The sequence below is a fragment of the Nannobrachium achirus genome, assembly GCF_963921795.1.
Source record: "Nannobrachium achirus genome assembly, chromosome: 20".
NCBI classification, from domain to species: domain Eukaryota; kingdom Metazoa; phylum Chordata; class Actinopteri; order Myctophiformes; family Myctophidae; genus Nannobrachium; species Nannobrachium achirus.
The window spans coordinates 49,291,432-49,308,463 of NC_137827.1; the positions used below are offsets into that span (position 1 = coordinate 49,291,432).

At 38.8% G+C, this 17,032-nt stretch overlaps 1 protein-coding gene across 1 annotated transcript; it reads right to left on the reverse strand.

The window, feature by feature from the left end:
- Positions 1–8,373: 8,373 nt before the first annotated feature.
- LOC308306392 (activator of 90 kDa heat shock protein ATPase homolog 1-like) lies at positions 8,374–15,561 on the reverse strand. Its single transcript, XM_080751367.1, has 9 exons — positions 15,334–15,561; positions 14,168–14,358; positions 13,617–13,699; positions 12,921–13,038; positions 12,076–12,161; positions 11,374–11,502; positions 10,336–10,437; positions 10,045–10,096; positions 8,374–9,376 (listed from the first exon to the last, which is right to left on the reverse strand). The coding sequence occupies exons 1-9, from the start codon at positions 15,411–15,413 to the stop codon at positions 9,204–9,206; spliced, it is 1,014 nt and encodes a 337-aa protein (XP_080607493.1). The 5' UTR covers positions 15,414–15,561; the 3' UTR covers positions 8,374–9,203.
- Positions 15,562–17,032: the final 1,471 nt, after the last annotated feature.

Consider the following 17,032-nt stretch of genomic DNA (forward strand, 5'->3'; position numbering starts at 1 on the left):
GTGCCATTGGCAGCGATAGCTGTCTGCAACAACAACACATGCACAGGACAGCACAATGAATAATCGGGGCTGTGGCATGGGTGTATATTTGGCATTGGTCATCTCCTCTGTCAAGAGGTGCTATCAGTTTGCTCCTACATAAATACTTCCACCACTATAGTGGGGCTACATGGGTACAGCATGGTTCTTTTACAGCACAGTAAACCTGCACTGTAAACAAACAGAACATCTTGTTAATATAATAATAAATACCATAGATAGATAGCAACCCAGTTTCACTCACAGTCAACGAGTCTCCCATGGCAGCTATGACTTTAATGTCTGCAGCTTTCACAAGCTCAACTAGAACAGAGGACATGGTGTGTCGTTATTAGAGACCCACATACTTGTCTTAATCATATTTTAGGTAAAAAGCCGAATCTGAATCACTTTATAGTGTCTGTGTCAACTGCAAGGAAAGCTAAAGAACTATCACAGTATCTGAAGTTACAGTTAAATAAGATATCAGACAATAGACTATACAGAATAGTCTAGAGACGACAAGTCACCTGAGGTAGGGACAGTAGGGGATGGAGTCATATCTGGGCACGTGAAAGGAGGGTGCAAAACTCTCTGAGACCACTCTCTCTCAAAACGTTCCTATAGGAAAGACACAGTTTATCACATTCAATCATAACTACTGTATTTGGTTCTCTGTATTATCCTAGAAGGAGGTTATTTGTGTTTACAGTGTCCTTACTATTCTAGGTGCCAAATCAAGCACCTGGACCACCAAGTGAGTCAAATGAAATACCTACAGGTCTCTACAGACCAGGTTTGTGAATCAATTATAATGCAGACCACCTTACAATTCGCACAACAATATTGTTTCCCTCGATTGACAATAGAAGGCATATTAGCAAATGATAAGTCAAAGGCGCTGCACCCAGACAATTGTATTGATTGATTGATTGATTGATTGATTGATTGAATACTTTATTAAAAGGATTGTGAACAGTACATGATACAGTCAAAAGCACAACACAAAAAGCCCCAGTGGGTATGTTTCCATTGTGGTCCAGTGCACTCAGTACATCAGTATTAGATGTTACTCACATGTTATTCACATGTACTGTGAATTATCATGCACAGCAGATAAATAAAAACATAATAGGTATAACAATAATGAATATATAAATATGAGTTAAGGTTTTAGAGAATATACCTGGTCGATATTCCCTTCATTGAGTGCTGTCAAGGTATAAACTGAAAGACAGGAAAGTGATAGTATTCAGGTTTGTTGTCATGGACAGGTTTTGACCACGGACAGTAACTCAAAGAATATTAGCCAAAATAGAATTGCTTTACTCGCCAAGTATAATAAATATTGAACTACAGTTAGTATACAGCATATAATATTATGTTGACATTTGTACAGAAATATACCAAACAACATGGAGAGTAAGTTTCAACACACACTGCGACAGTGCGACAGGGGGAAAGAAACACTCATAGGCCTACCGGTAATGTCATACAGATTGTACAGTGCAATAGGACACTGCAAAACATCCGACAGAGTAGACTATATACATACCGCTCTACATACTCTCTCTCTCTCTCTCTCTCTCTCTCTCTGTCTCTCTCTCTCACACCTCTCCAAACCCAGGCCCCTAAACCTGACCTCTAAATACCGTACCTCATCCAAATCCTAATCCTAAACCCAACCCGAATCTTTTCCTAATTGTAAACTTGACGTGTTTTAACAATAAAACAACCATTGCCCTTTGAAATTTGTCCTCACAATGTCTATTTCTCAAATTCTACCATAGGCCTACCTGTGAGGGACAAAACAAAAACAAGTTCAAGTACACACACACACACACACACACACACACACACACACACACACACACACACACACACAGACACACACACACACACACACACACACACACACACACACACACACACACACACACACACACACACACACACACACACACACACACATTCAGTGTCATTTACACATACTTATAGTGTAGGTAGGTAACACAACACTTACCATGCACTTGACATGTGGCCCAGACAGCAAATAGCAAATGGAAGAACATGGCTTGCGGTTTGAAATGAAATGTTGTCCTGCTGAGAAGAGAGGCTACTTTATTGAGAGCGTTTTATGACCTTCTTATTGAATATTAATGCACCTGACCTTATCTTTCGCTGTATAAAGCAATACTGCAGTTAATTATTAATTGTGTTTTGATAGTTAGGTTTTAGTTCCTCTTCAGGAAGGATTCTTGATTGATTGATTGACATAATACAGTGTTAATAATACAATGGTGCTAAGGATAACACAAAAAGCCCCGAGGGCTTCACTTTTGGTCTCTCTCAAATTAAATTGTGGTGGTGAGAGCTTTCCAGGACAAGTCAGCGGAATAAACAATGTGCCCAATGTAATTTAAAGCAGTAACTGAGTTAATTATAAATAGCCCAATTCATGTTTTTGACATTATCAGACATGGGTCCCCAGCTAAATGATGGACCAAATGGACCCTTATATAGATCAATGAGGCTTGAGAGTGTAAAATGAAGCTCACAAGAGTTACATCATTGTTAGTCTACACAATTAGAGAATGTAGAAGAATTGTTATTTTGATCAACGTTTGCCTGTCATCTTGTCTATGGTATCAGCAACATCAATAAAACATGGAATTGTGGGGAAAATATTCTTTTTTGAGGTATCCTAGTTGACCTTGTATCAGTGAACTGTAGCCTACTACTGTCATGATGAAACCGTACCTTTTCCTATGCAACCTTCAACTAAAGTCTGCAATCAATCAATCAATCAATCAATCAATCAATCAATCAATCAATCAATCAATCCTGTGGCTCAAATGCAAATAAATAATGGACCTTAGTTGGTGTGAAAAGGGTTGAAAAGGAAATAAAAAAACATAATGTGGATTTAATTAAAACCATATATTGGTCAGGGGTCACGGGGGCGTGCCCTGGGGTGAGGGGTCAGTGTGTCAGTGAGTTTGCTTCCAGTTCCATCCATCACTCATCAGTTGACTTCCTGTAAAAGGTAAACAAATGGATGCAGACTCGACCATGACGGACCCGACGTTCAGTCAGAAAAAACAACAATGTAACGCTATTAAGACAAGTTTGACTTAAAAACATGGCTAGAGGGAAGCGAAGATACAACGTGCGTTTTGCACCTGTGAGTATGATATACACCTTGCCTTGCTTGGTTTGTTTTATCACCTGACGTTGGTTTGCGTTAACGAGAGAGTGCAACTCACTGTGTGTATGTAGCCATAAATCATAACTCTTGTAGAGTGCTTATGATTTATGGCTAGTGTGTATGTGCAGTGGTGGGGAAAAGGTAATCAAATGTTTTAGGCTACTTATGTAAAAGTAGCAATGCCACAATATAAAAATACTCTGTTACAAGTAAAAGGCCTGTGTTGAAAATGTTACTTGAGTAAAAGTACAAATGTATTGGCTTAAAAATACACTTAAACCACCAAAAGTAAAAGTACAAAATATTTGAAAATCTACAAGCTCACAAGCTTGAGAGCTTGTAGGTCGGCTATTTTCAAATGGCCTATGTATAAAATAAGGCAGAAGTGGTTAATGTTTGTTTTATAATATAATAATTTATACCTGCAAAATTCTAGTGGAGTAAAAGTACAATATTTGAAAAAGTATTGAAATTTGGAAATACTCCAGTAAAGTAAAAGTACCTCAAAATTGTACTTAAGTACAGTACTTGAGTATATGTACTTGGTTACCATTCTGTGTGTGTGTGTTGTGTGTGTGTGTGTGTGTGTGTGTGTGTGTGTGTGTGTGTGTGTGTGTGTGTGTGTGTGTGTGTGTGTGTGTGTGTGTGTGTGTGTGTGTGTGTGTGTGTGTGTGTGTGTGTGTGTGTGCGTGCATGCATGTACACAGAAACGCATCAAAAAGATCATGCAGAAGAACGCTGAAGTGGGCAGGGTTGCCCAGGCGGTTCCTGTGATGATATGTATCCTTTTACTGTTGAGCCCAATGGACCAGTGGTTTGGTTCATGGCCTGCTGAAATCCTCTGAGTGAATTTAACTCTATATATGCAAATGTAACCACATGGACCATGTACATCCTCAGAGAGAGGGTCACAAATGCATTCATTGTAATTAAGGGTATCTCTGTGTAAAAGACAAGGTAGTGTTTGCAGTTTGACCGCCGGTGTCAAGAGTTATTATGTCCTAAGCAAGTGAAAGCAGCCAAGGCTCTGGAGATGTTCATCAAATGCCTGCTGACCAAGACCCGCATGATGATGACCCAGTCCAAACGCAGCGCTGTCTTATCACTTGCTCTTATGTGAGTACTGTACTGGTTCACTTTATTATACCTTGCTTCTTAACCTCTCTGCTGTATCATAGCTATAATGATGCAGATGGCGACTCAATATCTGTGTATCTCTGGTTTATCTTGTCTTACTCATCTTTGCTCCATTATGTGTTATGATACATTTGGTTTGGTGCCATTATGCGTTATTGTTTCATTGTCTCTGTGTTAGCACTGAACAAGTCTTGTTTTGCAAACGTTTTTGTCAGGTTGTGTTGTGTTGTTTCCTCTTGATCGTCTCCTCTTCCTCACCATCTCCCACCCCATTATCTTCCTCATCCTTCCTCCGTAGAAAGCAATGCATAGACTCAGAGACTCTGTTCCACTTCCTGGAGGAGCTGGCAGAGCATGCTTCATCTCTGACCCAAGAAGATGCCAGAACGATGAGCATGTGGTCCTTGTACAGGTAGAGATGGAATGAATTCATCTCACTGGACTGAAAAAGAAATGCAATGTACAAACAACGTGTGCATAGTTGAGCTGCGCGACCATCGCCAGCCTTTTTCATATTTCAATTTCACCATACTGTATGTCAACTATTAAGATCTTTGAAGTTTCATGGTCTTGTACTGTGAATATACTATTCAGTATATTGAGTCATTACGTACAGAGTGACATACATACATACATACAGTAGCCTACATACACCCAGACATACAATCTCATTGGATTTGTTTCACAATGACTTTGCAGCTCAAATAAAAACAAAACTATTTTATCCAGAGAAACAGAAGAAAGTGCAAAGTGCCATGAACATGTTGTCATTGGAATTGAGTGCTAGAAGATAAATGTGCTATGGTATTAAATTACTAAACCATTATTCACTCATACGTCCCATTTTAAGTTAAAGGTTTAATCCTAGGGGTGCACTGATCATTATGATAATCAAACAAAAATGTCAATTAACAGATCCTGAAAAGGGTCAGGGATGCTAGTGTTTAAGTGGTTAACGCTTTACAATCATATTTTCCTCTTTAGGACAAAACAGCAAGACCTTTGTGTCAAAAAGCAGATAGAAGTGGGAGAAAAGGCATCTAAACCAAGCATCAGCTCACTGGACAACAATGCAAGCTCCAGTGTATGTGATCTCTACTAACCATATTATGATATCCTTTGAAAGGGAAGCACAGACATGTTTCATGTTTTACATAATAATCTATACCAATTTTAAATATTATGATTACATAAGAGTATATTTGTAATATTGCTGTATTTCACCAACATAAAAAATATATATATATGCTGACTTCTGTTTGAAAATGCAACTGCATGGACACACACACACACACACACACACACACACACACACACACACACACACACACACACACACACACACACACGCGCACACACACACAGTTATTTCCTGATGTGTAATTTTGCCTTTTGCAGGACATGGAGTCAGAGCTCTACATCTGCTTGTGACTGTGCTTGCAAAGCCTCAGAAAACTGCTTCTGTAACAACAGCCGACATTGTCTCATTCATTTATTCACTTTTCTTTTCTTTTTTTTTAAGATTTAAGATTCCTGAATGAGATGTCATTTTGGGCACACAAGTGCCTTCTCATGACTCTTCATTCCTGATGATGTGAAAGCAAAACTGTTTTTGAGAAACATTTAACCACTTAAACCGAGTTGACCTCGGTCTCCCAAGGGTCTGTACCTGGTCTCCTCCATTTTCCCTTGTACACTAGGGGGCATATTTTCTGCCATGCAAAATCCTAAACCCCTAAACTTCTTTGCCTTTTTTTACTATTTTGAAAAACATTTTAAAATACTTCAAATAGCCTTAGATCAGATATTTGAACAATTTAAAGTTTTTCAATATAGTAAAAAAAGGCAAAGAAGTTTAGGGGAATAGGGGTTTAGGGATTAGCTTGGCGAAAATAGGGCACAAAGTCTCTTCACCGAAAATAGTGATGCACTGCGAACTTGTAGCTATTTTTACAGAAAAATAGGTATGCTAGGGTTCATGTGGTTAAATTAATAACTTGTTTCCAGTCCAACTTGTCCAGCGATTGTTAACATTGCTGAGCAACGTCTGTTTGTGAGATATTAAATGATGCATTTCAAATGATGCATTCTCAAAGGTGGATAGGTGATATATGCTAATTCTTTGTTTTTCATAAGTGATTCTATTGCCAGGGTGAGGTTGACTGTGAATAGTTAATTAATTGAAATTGCTCAATTATGGTAGCATCTATTATAGTGAAGTAAATTGTGTAACATAAAAAAAAGTATTGACTTTTTAAAATGTCTGTTTGCTGTATTACACAAAAATAATAGATACATTTTCTTTTTGTTGTTTTGGGGCAGTATTATTTGTTAACCGTTTTTTCTTTTCTTTTTTCTTTGAAAGAACCGAACACTTATGATCTTGTTATCAAGTATTATTAGAAATATATATATATATCATTTAATTTTGTTCTAAATATCCACTTTTTGACAAAGTCGATGTAGCTCACATACTGGATACATGTTTGCCTTTATATTGTGTGTAGATATCCATAGACATATCCATCCAGAAATATCACCCCACCTGTTCATTTACAAACATTCTGATTTGGTCTATAGCACACAGAAAATGTACAGCATAATATATTTCAGTGTTTCCATTTAGAAATGACAAACTGCCATATCTCAGGTTTTAAACACTGCTCATCAGCATTATTACTCACGCTGAATTCCATTGTTTCAGCAATGGCCTCATGGTGGTGAACTCATAAACTGAAACAATGGCTTGATTTGTTTTACCATACTAACCAATTAGACCTCAAAGTCAATTTACATCCTTTTGAATGCTTTTTTTTACATGGGGTGTACCGTTTCCTGTAAAAAAACAAAAAGTTTGTTTTGTTAATAGTAGCCTTTGTAGTAAATGGTTTCCTGTATATAATTTTTAAAGCACCAACTAAATGGATGTTTTTAAGAAGAAACTTTGCATTTGAATTGTGCTGTAGATTGTCTGAATAAAACATTGTAGAAAATGAGCGTGTTCCTTTCGAGTGTTGATTCTAAATAATGAAATGAATACACAAACAACTACGATGATAATGTAAATATAGAGTATAGATTCCCTTTCATGCCCATATATGGAGATCCCTGATGTCATCATTAAGCCCATATCTAACAGGACTTCATATAATATGGGAATGCCCATATATGGAGGTCACATCGGCCACATGCCACACTAACAGAATCCATATATGGCCAAGACAGCCCATACAGTATGTGGCTGGTTCTACAGTCAGGGATCTCCATATATGGGCATAAAAGGGATTGTATGTATGAAGTCATAGGACTTTCACATAACGAATAACTGAGTAAGCATGTTTGGGGTCTCGCAGCATATCTCCATATATGGTATATACCGATTTACAGTACATCACTGGCCAGATGGCCAAGACATGGCCAGTGACACCTAAGGGCTTGTCCCCCTTAGGCGTCTTACTGGTATATACCTTACAAAACCATGATCGTACAATGATGTACGGAAACAGGGCTTAAGTGGTTAGGCTTCAGTTCACAGATTGCTCAAATTACAAAACAACTTGTAAAAACTTTGCCTCACCTCTATAAATGTTGGACATTCTAAATTGTCTAAATGACCTCAAGATGACAGTCTGCTAAAGAAATATACCATTAAGTGTTTATGACTTGGACTTAGCATTGTATCACACTTGAACAGAACAAAATGAACATATACGTAGGTTTGTAGGAGTAAAGGGGAAATCTCGCTCTTTCGAACGACCATCATTTCGACAACAGCACGTCGGGGGGGTTAGCGACTCACCCCATGGAGGTAAGGGTTAGGTTTGGGTGTCGAAAAGATGACACATAGAAACAGCGAAATGCTCCCAGGAGCAAATAGGTTTTAGTGTATTTTCTATTATCTTTTCAAATCAAAATATACATACGAAAGCTAAAGTTGTGCCCCAATAAAAACAATTGCGTGGATACAGGGATTGGTTTATTACATGATGAAACCTGTACAATGCGCAGGAATGAAATAATGAATAAATAGATTAACCCTATTCAGAAAAGTATGATTATTTTTTCTTGAATTTACAATTCAAAGCCGAATAAAGTAAACATTTTTTAAAGATGCTACGCAAGGTAACTGCATAAGAAATTGAAATTATTTACATGTTCCAACATCTATGTTCAGCCATCCTGCTCAAAAACCCAATATGTTCTGATGTTTTCCTAATCCTAACTCAGCTTAGGGCTGTCAAGTGCATGATAAAATCAGAAAAAAAGAATAATGTACAAAATAAACTGCTGGCACTACAGTACAGCTTAGCTAATGTGACAGAGTCCACTAGTATATTTCAATTCCAGTAGTTACCGTATTTCCCCCCACTGTACAGTTTTCAATGGAACATGCATTTCAATGTGTTTAAACTACAGCTCAACTCAGAAAGAAAGGAAATAAAAAACATTCATTTTCAAAGCAACGTAAATTATATTTTTGTTGCATTTTCAAAATAACAGAAAAAAAACGACTAACATTTTAAAACTTCTCTCGTCCCTCTCGGAATCATTAAATACGTATAGAATGGGACCCGATTTCCATTAGTGGTTCCATAAAGTCCTTAAACTGATAAACATCAGTTATGACATCAGTTATAGAATTTAAATAGGTCCTTTTTTTCTTTCTTTTTTTACATACACACAGACAAGTGGACCGTTGCATTTGTTTTTCTGTTCCTGCCTATTTTAATGTACAGTATCTTTCTATACTGGTTTTTTTAAGCTTCAATTGGGAGAGATCTTGTGCCAGAGAAACCAAAACATGATTTAAAAACAAAAACGGAAAAAAAAGACATGATCATCAGTAGATTCGCGCTCCGAATCCAAACGTCTGTTTGATGGCTTCGATGTAGTATCTCTGCCATCCATGTTTCGTTCTCTCCTCTTCACTCTCAGGAACCCCTCGACATTCCACCTTCAGCTCTGTCTCGTTGCCCCTATCCGAGAAGCTCAGTGTGATTGTCGCGTAATGTTCTGTAGGAGGGCAGGGCAAATTAGTATCCATGAGTATATGAATGACATTGGTGTTCGTGTGACGTCTCGTAAACTGTCAACCCTGCATGAGATTACATGACACATACCATAAACATGACATTTTCTATTTATTATTTCCAAATTAAAAAATGAATTTATTGCGACCGTCAGGTCGCAGTTACTATCAAAACCTCCACCGGCTGTCAGTCAGTCAATCAGTCAGTCAGTCACGTCACGTCACACTTTTGCCCTACTCATATCCCCGCCATCGTTGCCCCCATCAATGTGAAATTTTCCACACACACTCCTTGCCTGCCAAACCACAACCTTCAGGACCCCCGGACCTCCACGGACCCCCAGGGACCCCCTGCCACCGCCGCCAAATAGTGCAAACTTACAGCGCACTTACAGGCCTCTTTGTGTATACTGTGACCTGACGGTCGCTTATCTCCCGATTAGTGAGTCTTACTGGTCTGAGATTAAATGAGGTACTGATCCCTGTGTGGAAATGTGACCTCTGCGTTACATCCATCCTAGATATTAGTGGTCAGACATTGAGCAGTGACCGGGGACCAGCTCCAGCTCAAAGGGCAGTGCATTGATCGTTTCTGACATGTATTTGACAAACTTCTAACTCTATATTAAACATGAATTAATCTCAAACTTACCACAGGGCCAGGTGTTGTACCTCCACTTCATTACTATTTTCTGCTCATAAACCTAATCAGAAGACAAGTGAAAACTGTGTCAATCATAAGGTGTCGAGAGAGACATCAAAATATCACAGCACAACACAGCCAAAAGCATGCCAAGATATGTACACAAGTCCGATGCAAATGCACACCTCTGGGCATTGACAACTTTATAGAATAACTTTTTGTTAAGCTATAGTAATATTAAACTCTGGGAAACAAACTGACGTATTGCGTTCGCATGTTTGTAAGGCAAGAAGCTCTCACCAGCTCTGTGAATTCACCCAGCACATTTCCATCCAGCAGACGAAACTTTCCACCCTTCTCTGCTTCGACTGTTGCTTGCGCATGAGTGAATGCCTGGATCATCTACAACATAAGGAACATTTAATAAAATGGACACTGCTTTATTGAAGTCGAGACCTATTTATTTAATGTACCTTTTTAAAAAACAGGTGGATTACAAGGTGTTTACAGGGCAACACAAAAATAAATTAATAAAACAAGAGGACATTTCATAAGGGAGGGATACAAATGAAAAACACTGTTAAAATTGTAGAACAAGTAGGCTGCACAGAAATACAGAAATAAAAATTATCGCTCTATGGACACAGGAATATTTAGTACATCTGTTATCTGAGTACCATGTCTTTGACGCCTGCAAACCTCACTACTTGCTACCAGGCAATCTAGTATTGAAGCATCATCTATTGTTCTGAAAAAGAGCACCACCTTAACTCATTTCTCGCGATCCCCGTCGAAACCGTTGATTTCCCGCTGTACCACGCTGCGATGCCCGTCGTTCCCAGAAATGTAATTAGCTTTAATCATTATGAAACAATTAAAAGTATGATCGCTGTATATAGCCGTTTCGGAGTCTTAGGCCCGCCTCCTAAATGTATCCTGCCGTATTTCCGGTTCTCACCGGATCCTGTCCAAGGCCCAATCGTAGCTTCCGTCCCATCTGTTTACATTGTAAACAGAGGAAGGAGCAGCACGGTCATTTCATCGTCTTTTTTCACGCGTTTTTTTTTTATTTGATAGCCGTTTGATTCTTGTGCCCGCCTGGCATATGATCCACGCACATATCGTCTGCTATGTGCGCGAACGTGTCCAGGTGTTACCATAGCGTACAGCTGGCCTTTTCCAATGTTTTCTTAAGTAACACTAGCGGATACATTATTATACATTATTTGAGTCACTAGCGGATTTGGCAGCTGCTTACTACAGCTATGTTTAAAATGGCAGCAAAATTGTTAATAATTGACATGTAAAAGAAAGGGTGGAGCATGTCATGCTTCTCACCTCTTGGTTGATGAAGACCCTGAAGAGTTCGCCTGGTGAGGTCATGAAGGTGTCCTTAATGCTGAATTTACAAGTAGGAATCTTAACACCGACGTTGGTTTTAGGGGCTGAGCTGCCTGAGGAATTGATCTGTTAACACAGAACAAAGCAATGCTTTACTGTACATTTGTATAATAATCTTGGAGATCAGATACGGCATGAATAATCTTGGAACCCACATTAATCAATGATACATGACATGTAAATGGTAAATTTATATAGCGCCTTTATCCAAGGAGCTTTACAGAGATTGTGCCTTACATTCACACACATTCATACACCGATGGCGGAGGAAACCATGCAAGGCACCAACCTGCTCACCGGGAGCAACTAGGGGTTCAGAGTCTTGCTCAAGGACTCTTCGACACTAACTCTGGGGGAGCCTGGGATTGAACTGGGAACCCTTCTTAGACCCCTGAGCCACTGCAGCCCCATATGTGCGACTTTATTACACAAATACCAAAATGTGTTTCTCATCACTTATGCTATGAAAAGCACTTCATAACAGAAATAGAACAGAAATAAAACTTAATGATCCATTTCTGGAAATTGTCTGCAGCAGACCCAAAACAGACAGACAGAGCTGTCCTACTAGAAGCCTGTCACTCTATCTACTGGCCTAATTACAACCACAGATGAATTCATTAAAAAAACTGGACCAACCTGCATTTTATCAACCTTGGCTTTGGACTGTGAAGAAGTCTTAGAAACTCCATTGGCGGTGGGTAGAATCATTCCCTGCGTGAACTCTGTGGAGAAAACAGTGGTGTTGTTGGTTTTGTTGGTTAAGGACTTTGTCATAATTATTTTCTATTACAACAGACTTTGTTAACCACTTAAATCAGTCTGTAAAATTAAAGACTTCTGAGTGAAAAAAGATGGAAAGACAACTGATCCTTTACTATGTCCTCCGTTCCGTCTTGAGTTTGATTTGTCTCCATGTCCCTAATGTGTCATTCTTTAAATCTCCAAGTGTCACAAATGATGTAGTAATAATCAGTCAGATTAGCTTCTGTTCATAACTGCAGTCCCCAGTTTCTAGGAGGGGGTATACCCGTTTCTGGTTGAGTTTTTTTCCCCCCCATAGTTTTGTTCTCAAAACCACCAGTGAATCACTAGTGAAAGATTACATTGAGTAGGTCATACCCAATGGTGTATAGTATTCTTTACAGTTGGCCAAATGGAAATAGCAATATTTATGAATACTTAATCTACAAGTAAATACTGCTTCACAACAACAATGTTGATGTAATTCATTAAATGAAAAAGATTTTCATATGCACAGAAAGTTTCAAACTACTTTCACTTGTCATTTACAGGTTTTTAGAGACAGTGGCTGTCTGACAATGGCAGGGACATGGACTTGACACAATCTGACTTCACGGACCACACAGTGGTCAGTTGTCTTTTTTCGTGGACAAGGCTTTGATTTTACAGACTTTCCACTATGAATACATTCCACTACTTTGAGAGAAATACCACCTAATCAGTGAAATGGTCTCACGCACCTGTTTTTAGGAAGCCTACGTAGCTTCCCAGGGATTCACGTACTCTCTCTGCTCCCTTTGTCTTCATTAGTGAGGTCAGCGGTGTCTCCGGCTCATCTTTGTTTAGCGTAATATTAATCTGGACAAACATCACAACATGTCACCACCATAAATAATATGAATCATATCAATAATGTTACTACTTGTTCTAATATTGCTGCTACATCTGGTACTACTACTGATACTAGTAAATATAAACATAATCATATGATGTACGCTTAATAAATGACAGGGGTGATAGTGCATGCACAAATCCACTCTAGCCCAGGTGCTGGACAAACAGCAGTACAATAGAAGAATAGAGTCCGCAACACTGGTATACTCAGCTCTGTTTTATTGCTTCAACGTTTCGATCCGTTTGGATCCTCTTCAGGAATAGTATCTACTATTCCTGAAGAAGATCCAAACGGACTCTATTCTTCTATCGCTTAATAAGTGCCCCTCTGAACAGCAGAGTGGGAATGGAATATACTGTAAGGCCAACCCTTAGACGGCTTTTGGCTGTGGTTGGTAAGCTAATTTTCTAGTTTCACAGACTGATCAGAGATCAACAAACTTTCCCGACCAGAGCTTGGCTTGATAGCTAAAGTAATTCTGTAAATGACTTTGAAACTACAAATACTGAATGGCAAGGTTGGTTTGCAAAGCTCAACTTACATCAAGGTCTTCCATGTCATTCTCATCAGAGAGGTTTGGAACGTCAATACTTCCTTTGCTTGTGATCCCTGCAGTTGTTGTCCCTGGTAAAACAAAAAACACACAAAGACGCAGATTTGAAATGATGCCCAATTTGTCCCTGTTTGTTAATATGGAAAGTGGTGAGTGCATGAAAGTGGGAAATTATGCTAGTATTTTTTTGGCTGTGACTCGTAGGTTTGTTTACTTGCCCCTGCAACAGCGGCAGATATTGAGCCAGGCTGATTTCTATTATGAGCCCCCTTGGCTGGCCTGGTACAAACACGAAAGTTTACTTTAGTAATAAACATGCTATTACAACCACTGGATGAATGGCTTCCATTTCCCAAAGCACATCCGGTTCTGAGCCACTCTGCTACAGTAACAGGGACAAAAACATGGGACAGACGCAAACCGAAACCTACAATTATAGCCATCCACCAGTATCTACATTAAATGACATAGGTAAATGTTATCCTGCCCAACCCAAATGTTGGTGTTGAATCAGCAAGGAAAATGACTGTGTACTGTACCTGTCCAAGTGGCTTTTAAGTTCCATTCGTAGAAGAAGATGAGCTTCCCTTTGCGGTTGTTGATGGAAGCCTCTCCTTCCACCTTGCTGACATCGGTGACCTCGCACGTTCCCTCCTCGTTCTCCACGCTCAGACCGAGGAGCAAAGCTTTTAGTTTGTCAGACGACCAGTTTGTCGCGTCACGTTCAGTCCTGTGAAGACCCATGAAATGGACGAGTCAAATAACGTATTCATTTGTCAACGGTCGCTTTACAGAAAGCAAAGGGCACAAATAGGCCAGTCACAATTATTACATAATCGTCTAATCACAATAATTTTAGATCATTCATCACAATAATCTTTTGCATAATTGTCATAATCAAGATTGGATAATTTCATATTTCTTATTCATTTTATTTTTTAAGAATAAAGTTATTAAATATATAACTTATTTGTCATATCTGCCATGTGCAGCTTTTGTTTAAAAGAAACAATTAAATAATGTAATGTAACAGCCCTAGGCACAAATTAATCTATTGTCATTGAATTAAGTTACCAATGTGGAGATTAAACAGCATTTAGCAGTAAACCCTCCAATATCACTCGAACAATATGAAATTATGTGATGTACTAGCTTGATATTTACTTCTAACCGGCTTTCATAATATCTACCATTTTGAGTGTGCTTTCATATGTTTCATTACTGTTTAATTAGTAAAACATATATATATATATATATATATATATATATATATATATATAATCTGAAGCTGTGTCCATTCAAGAATTTAAGACTTCTGTTCAAATGTACCAATTAAAGTTTTAAATCACGAGCATTTGAACATGTAACAATAACAACCTCCACCAGGGCCCACACTGTAACACAACACACAATGATGTGACAACGTTGGTTGTGCCATCACACAGCTAGAGGATAACTGTACTTGCTAGCAACGAAGCTAGCTAACTCAAGCTAACCCGTAGCCTAATTCCATCAAATACAACTTTGTGAATTTAATGTTTCACTTCACCATTCGGCAGTGTCCCATAATGGTGTTAGAAGACTGTCTAAAGACAGAAATAGGCGCAAAGCTTTCATTAATACAGCATTAAGCTTTTTTTTTTTGCAGAACCCATCATGTCATGTTGCTATCTCTTCCTGTCCTCATCCTCTAGTCTAGTCTCACCAGTGCCAGTTGTTCACGTTGGTGGCATCAGCTCTCTCCTCCACGATCCAGCGAGGGTCCCCTTCTCCCCATTTAGCCATCTGTCTGTCTGTCTGGCGGTGTGTGAGTGTGTGTAGTCTGATATGTCTTTACTTAGATGTGGAGAGAAGAGGAGAGGAGAGAGGGAGACAGAGTGGCCGTCCAGTCCGCTTTGCGGTGCACGTTTTTTCTAGAAACCTCCTCGGTCTCTCGTCGTTGGTTGCTCTCTACTAGCGGTGTCCCTCCGTTTACTCGCCGACCATAGAAATTGCTGGAAACGCTGGAAACGGAAGCACTGTCTGTACTGCTGGGCTGAAATGTTCCCCTTTGGTGGATTCCTTGAAGAATGGTTCCGCGTTGTATGTGCATTTTGTAACTAAGGTTGTTGTATTGCAAGGTGTGGCAGGAAATAAGTCCTTGTTTGGTTTTAAGAAAAAACATCAATATGACATTTTCCATGCAATACATTTTCAGTGATTGTTTGGACTTTATTTGACAATTGTTTGTCTTTTGAGGATCTGCTGTTGTGATTTCAGGCTTTGGCAGTGAAATACATGACATTAATAATAATATATATGTGATTAAATAAAATAAATACTGTGATACCAGTAAGACGCCTAAGGGTGACAAGCGACCTCGCCCTAAAGGGCGATCCCTTTATGGAGACCTGATGGTTGGATAGATTTAGGTTTGTCTATAAAATACTGCAGTGCACAGGTCCACTTTCAACTGAATTGTCCCTTTTTTCAGCCCAGACAACAATAGACAAAACACCAGTGTTAATTTTGACAGCAAATTCAGATTTAGTCTTATTCTTAGTCTTTTGAATAACACACCATTTAGTCTTAGTCTTCTGAAATGATTTAGTCTTAGTCAAGTTTTAGTCGACTAAATAACAAATTCTAGTCAACAAAATGAACACTGATAAAGACATAGGCTAAACATAATGTACTGGTATGTGCCTGTGTGAGGTTATTTAGGCAATTAATATTATGTGAAAGAAAATCCTTTATACAAATGTCAAATACAAATATTATGGAACAGCTTTACAAAAAAAGCATGTGTTCAACACTTATCAAAATAATGTAAACCTAAATTAGACTAAACATGTAGTGTTTTCCTTAATCTCATAAAATAACCTGTCACTCCTCATCCTCCTGTCGTTAGCTCCTGTCGCTATATTATCAGAGTTACAGACTTGTAAGGGTAAATTTAGGACCCCTCAAGGGAACCCTGAGTGTCCCTTGGATCCCACTTTGAGAACTACTGATTTAGGTACTCCAATCCATACGTAAAAGGTTGCAGGTTTGATCCTATACCAATTGTTATGTACCTTTGAGCAAGACACAGAACCACTGTCTGTTCAGTATCATGGCAGTAGCATGGTGGTGGCTCAGTAGGGTGCCTCACAGCAAGAAGATTCTTGGTCCAAAACCAATTGGGGTGCTGACTGGGGCATACTCATGTCTAAAGACATACAGGGACATATTCCTATAAGCACAAGCACCCCTGACCAAGACACTGGCTTGGTGGCTTAATAGTTATAGGATGGGTGAAATGCAGAGGAAGGTTGAAATGTACTTGACAAATAAACAAACACATACCTGAAATGTGTGCGCTATACGGTCTTGGAATGATGAGTCATATCTGCAACCATTCAAAATAAAATAATTTAACTGAA

Bases quoted from the DNA above. Each gene is read 5' to 3' on its own strand.
- LOC308306392 (XM_080751367.1), bottom strand. From the start codon at position 15,413: ATGGCTAAATGGGGAGAAGGGGACCCTCGCTGGATCGTGGAGGAGAGA. The intron at 14,359-15,333 runs GTGAGACTAGAC...GGGTCTTCACAG, and splicing joins AACGTGAACAACTGGCACTG to GACTGAACGTGACGCGACAA. The intron at 11,503-12,075 runs GTTGGTCCAGTT...CTGTGTTAACAG, and splicing joins CCAAGGTTGATAAAATGCAG to ATCAATTCCTCAGGCAGCTC.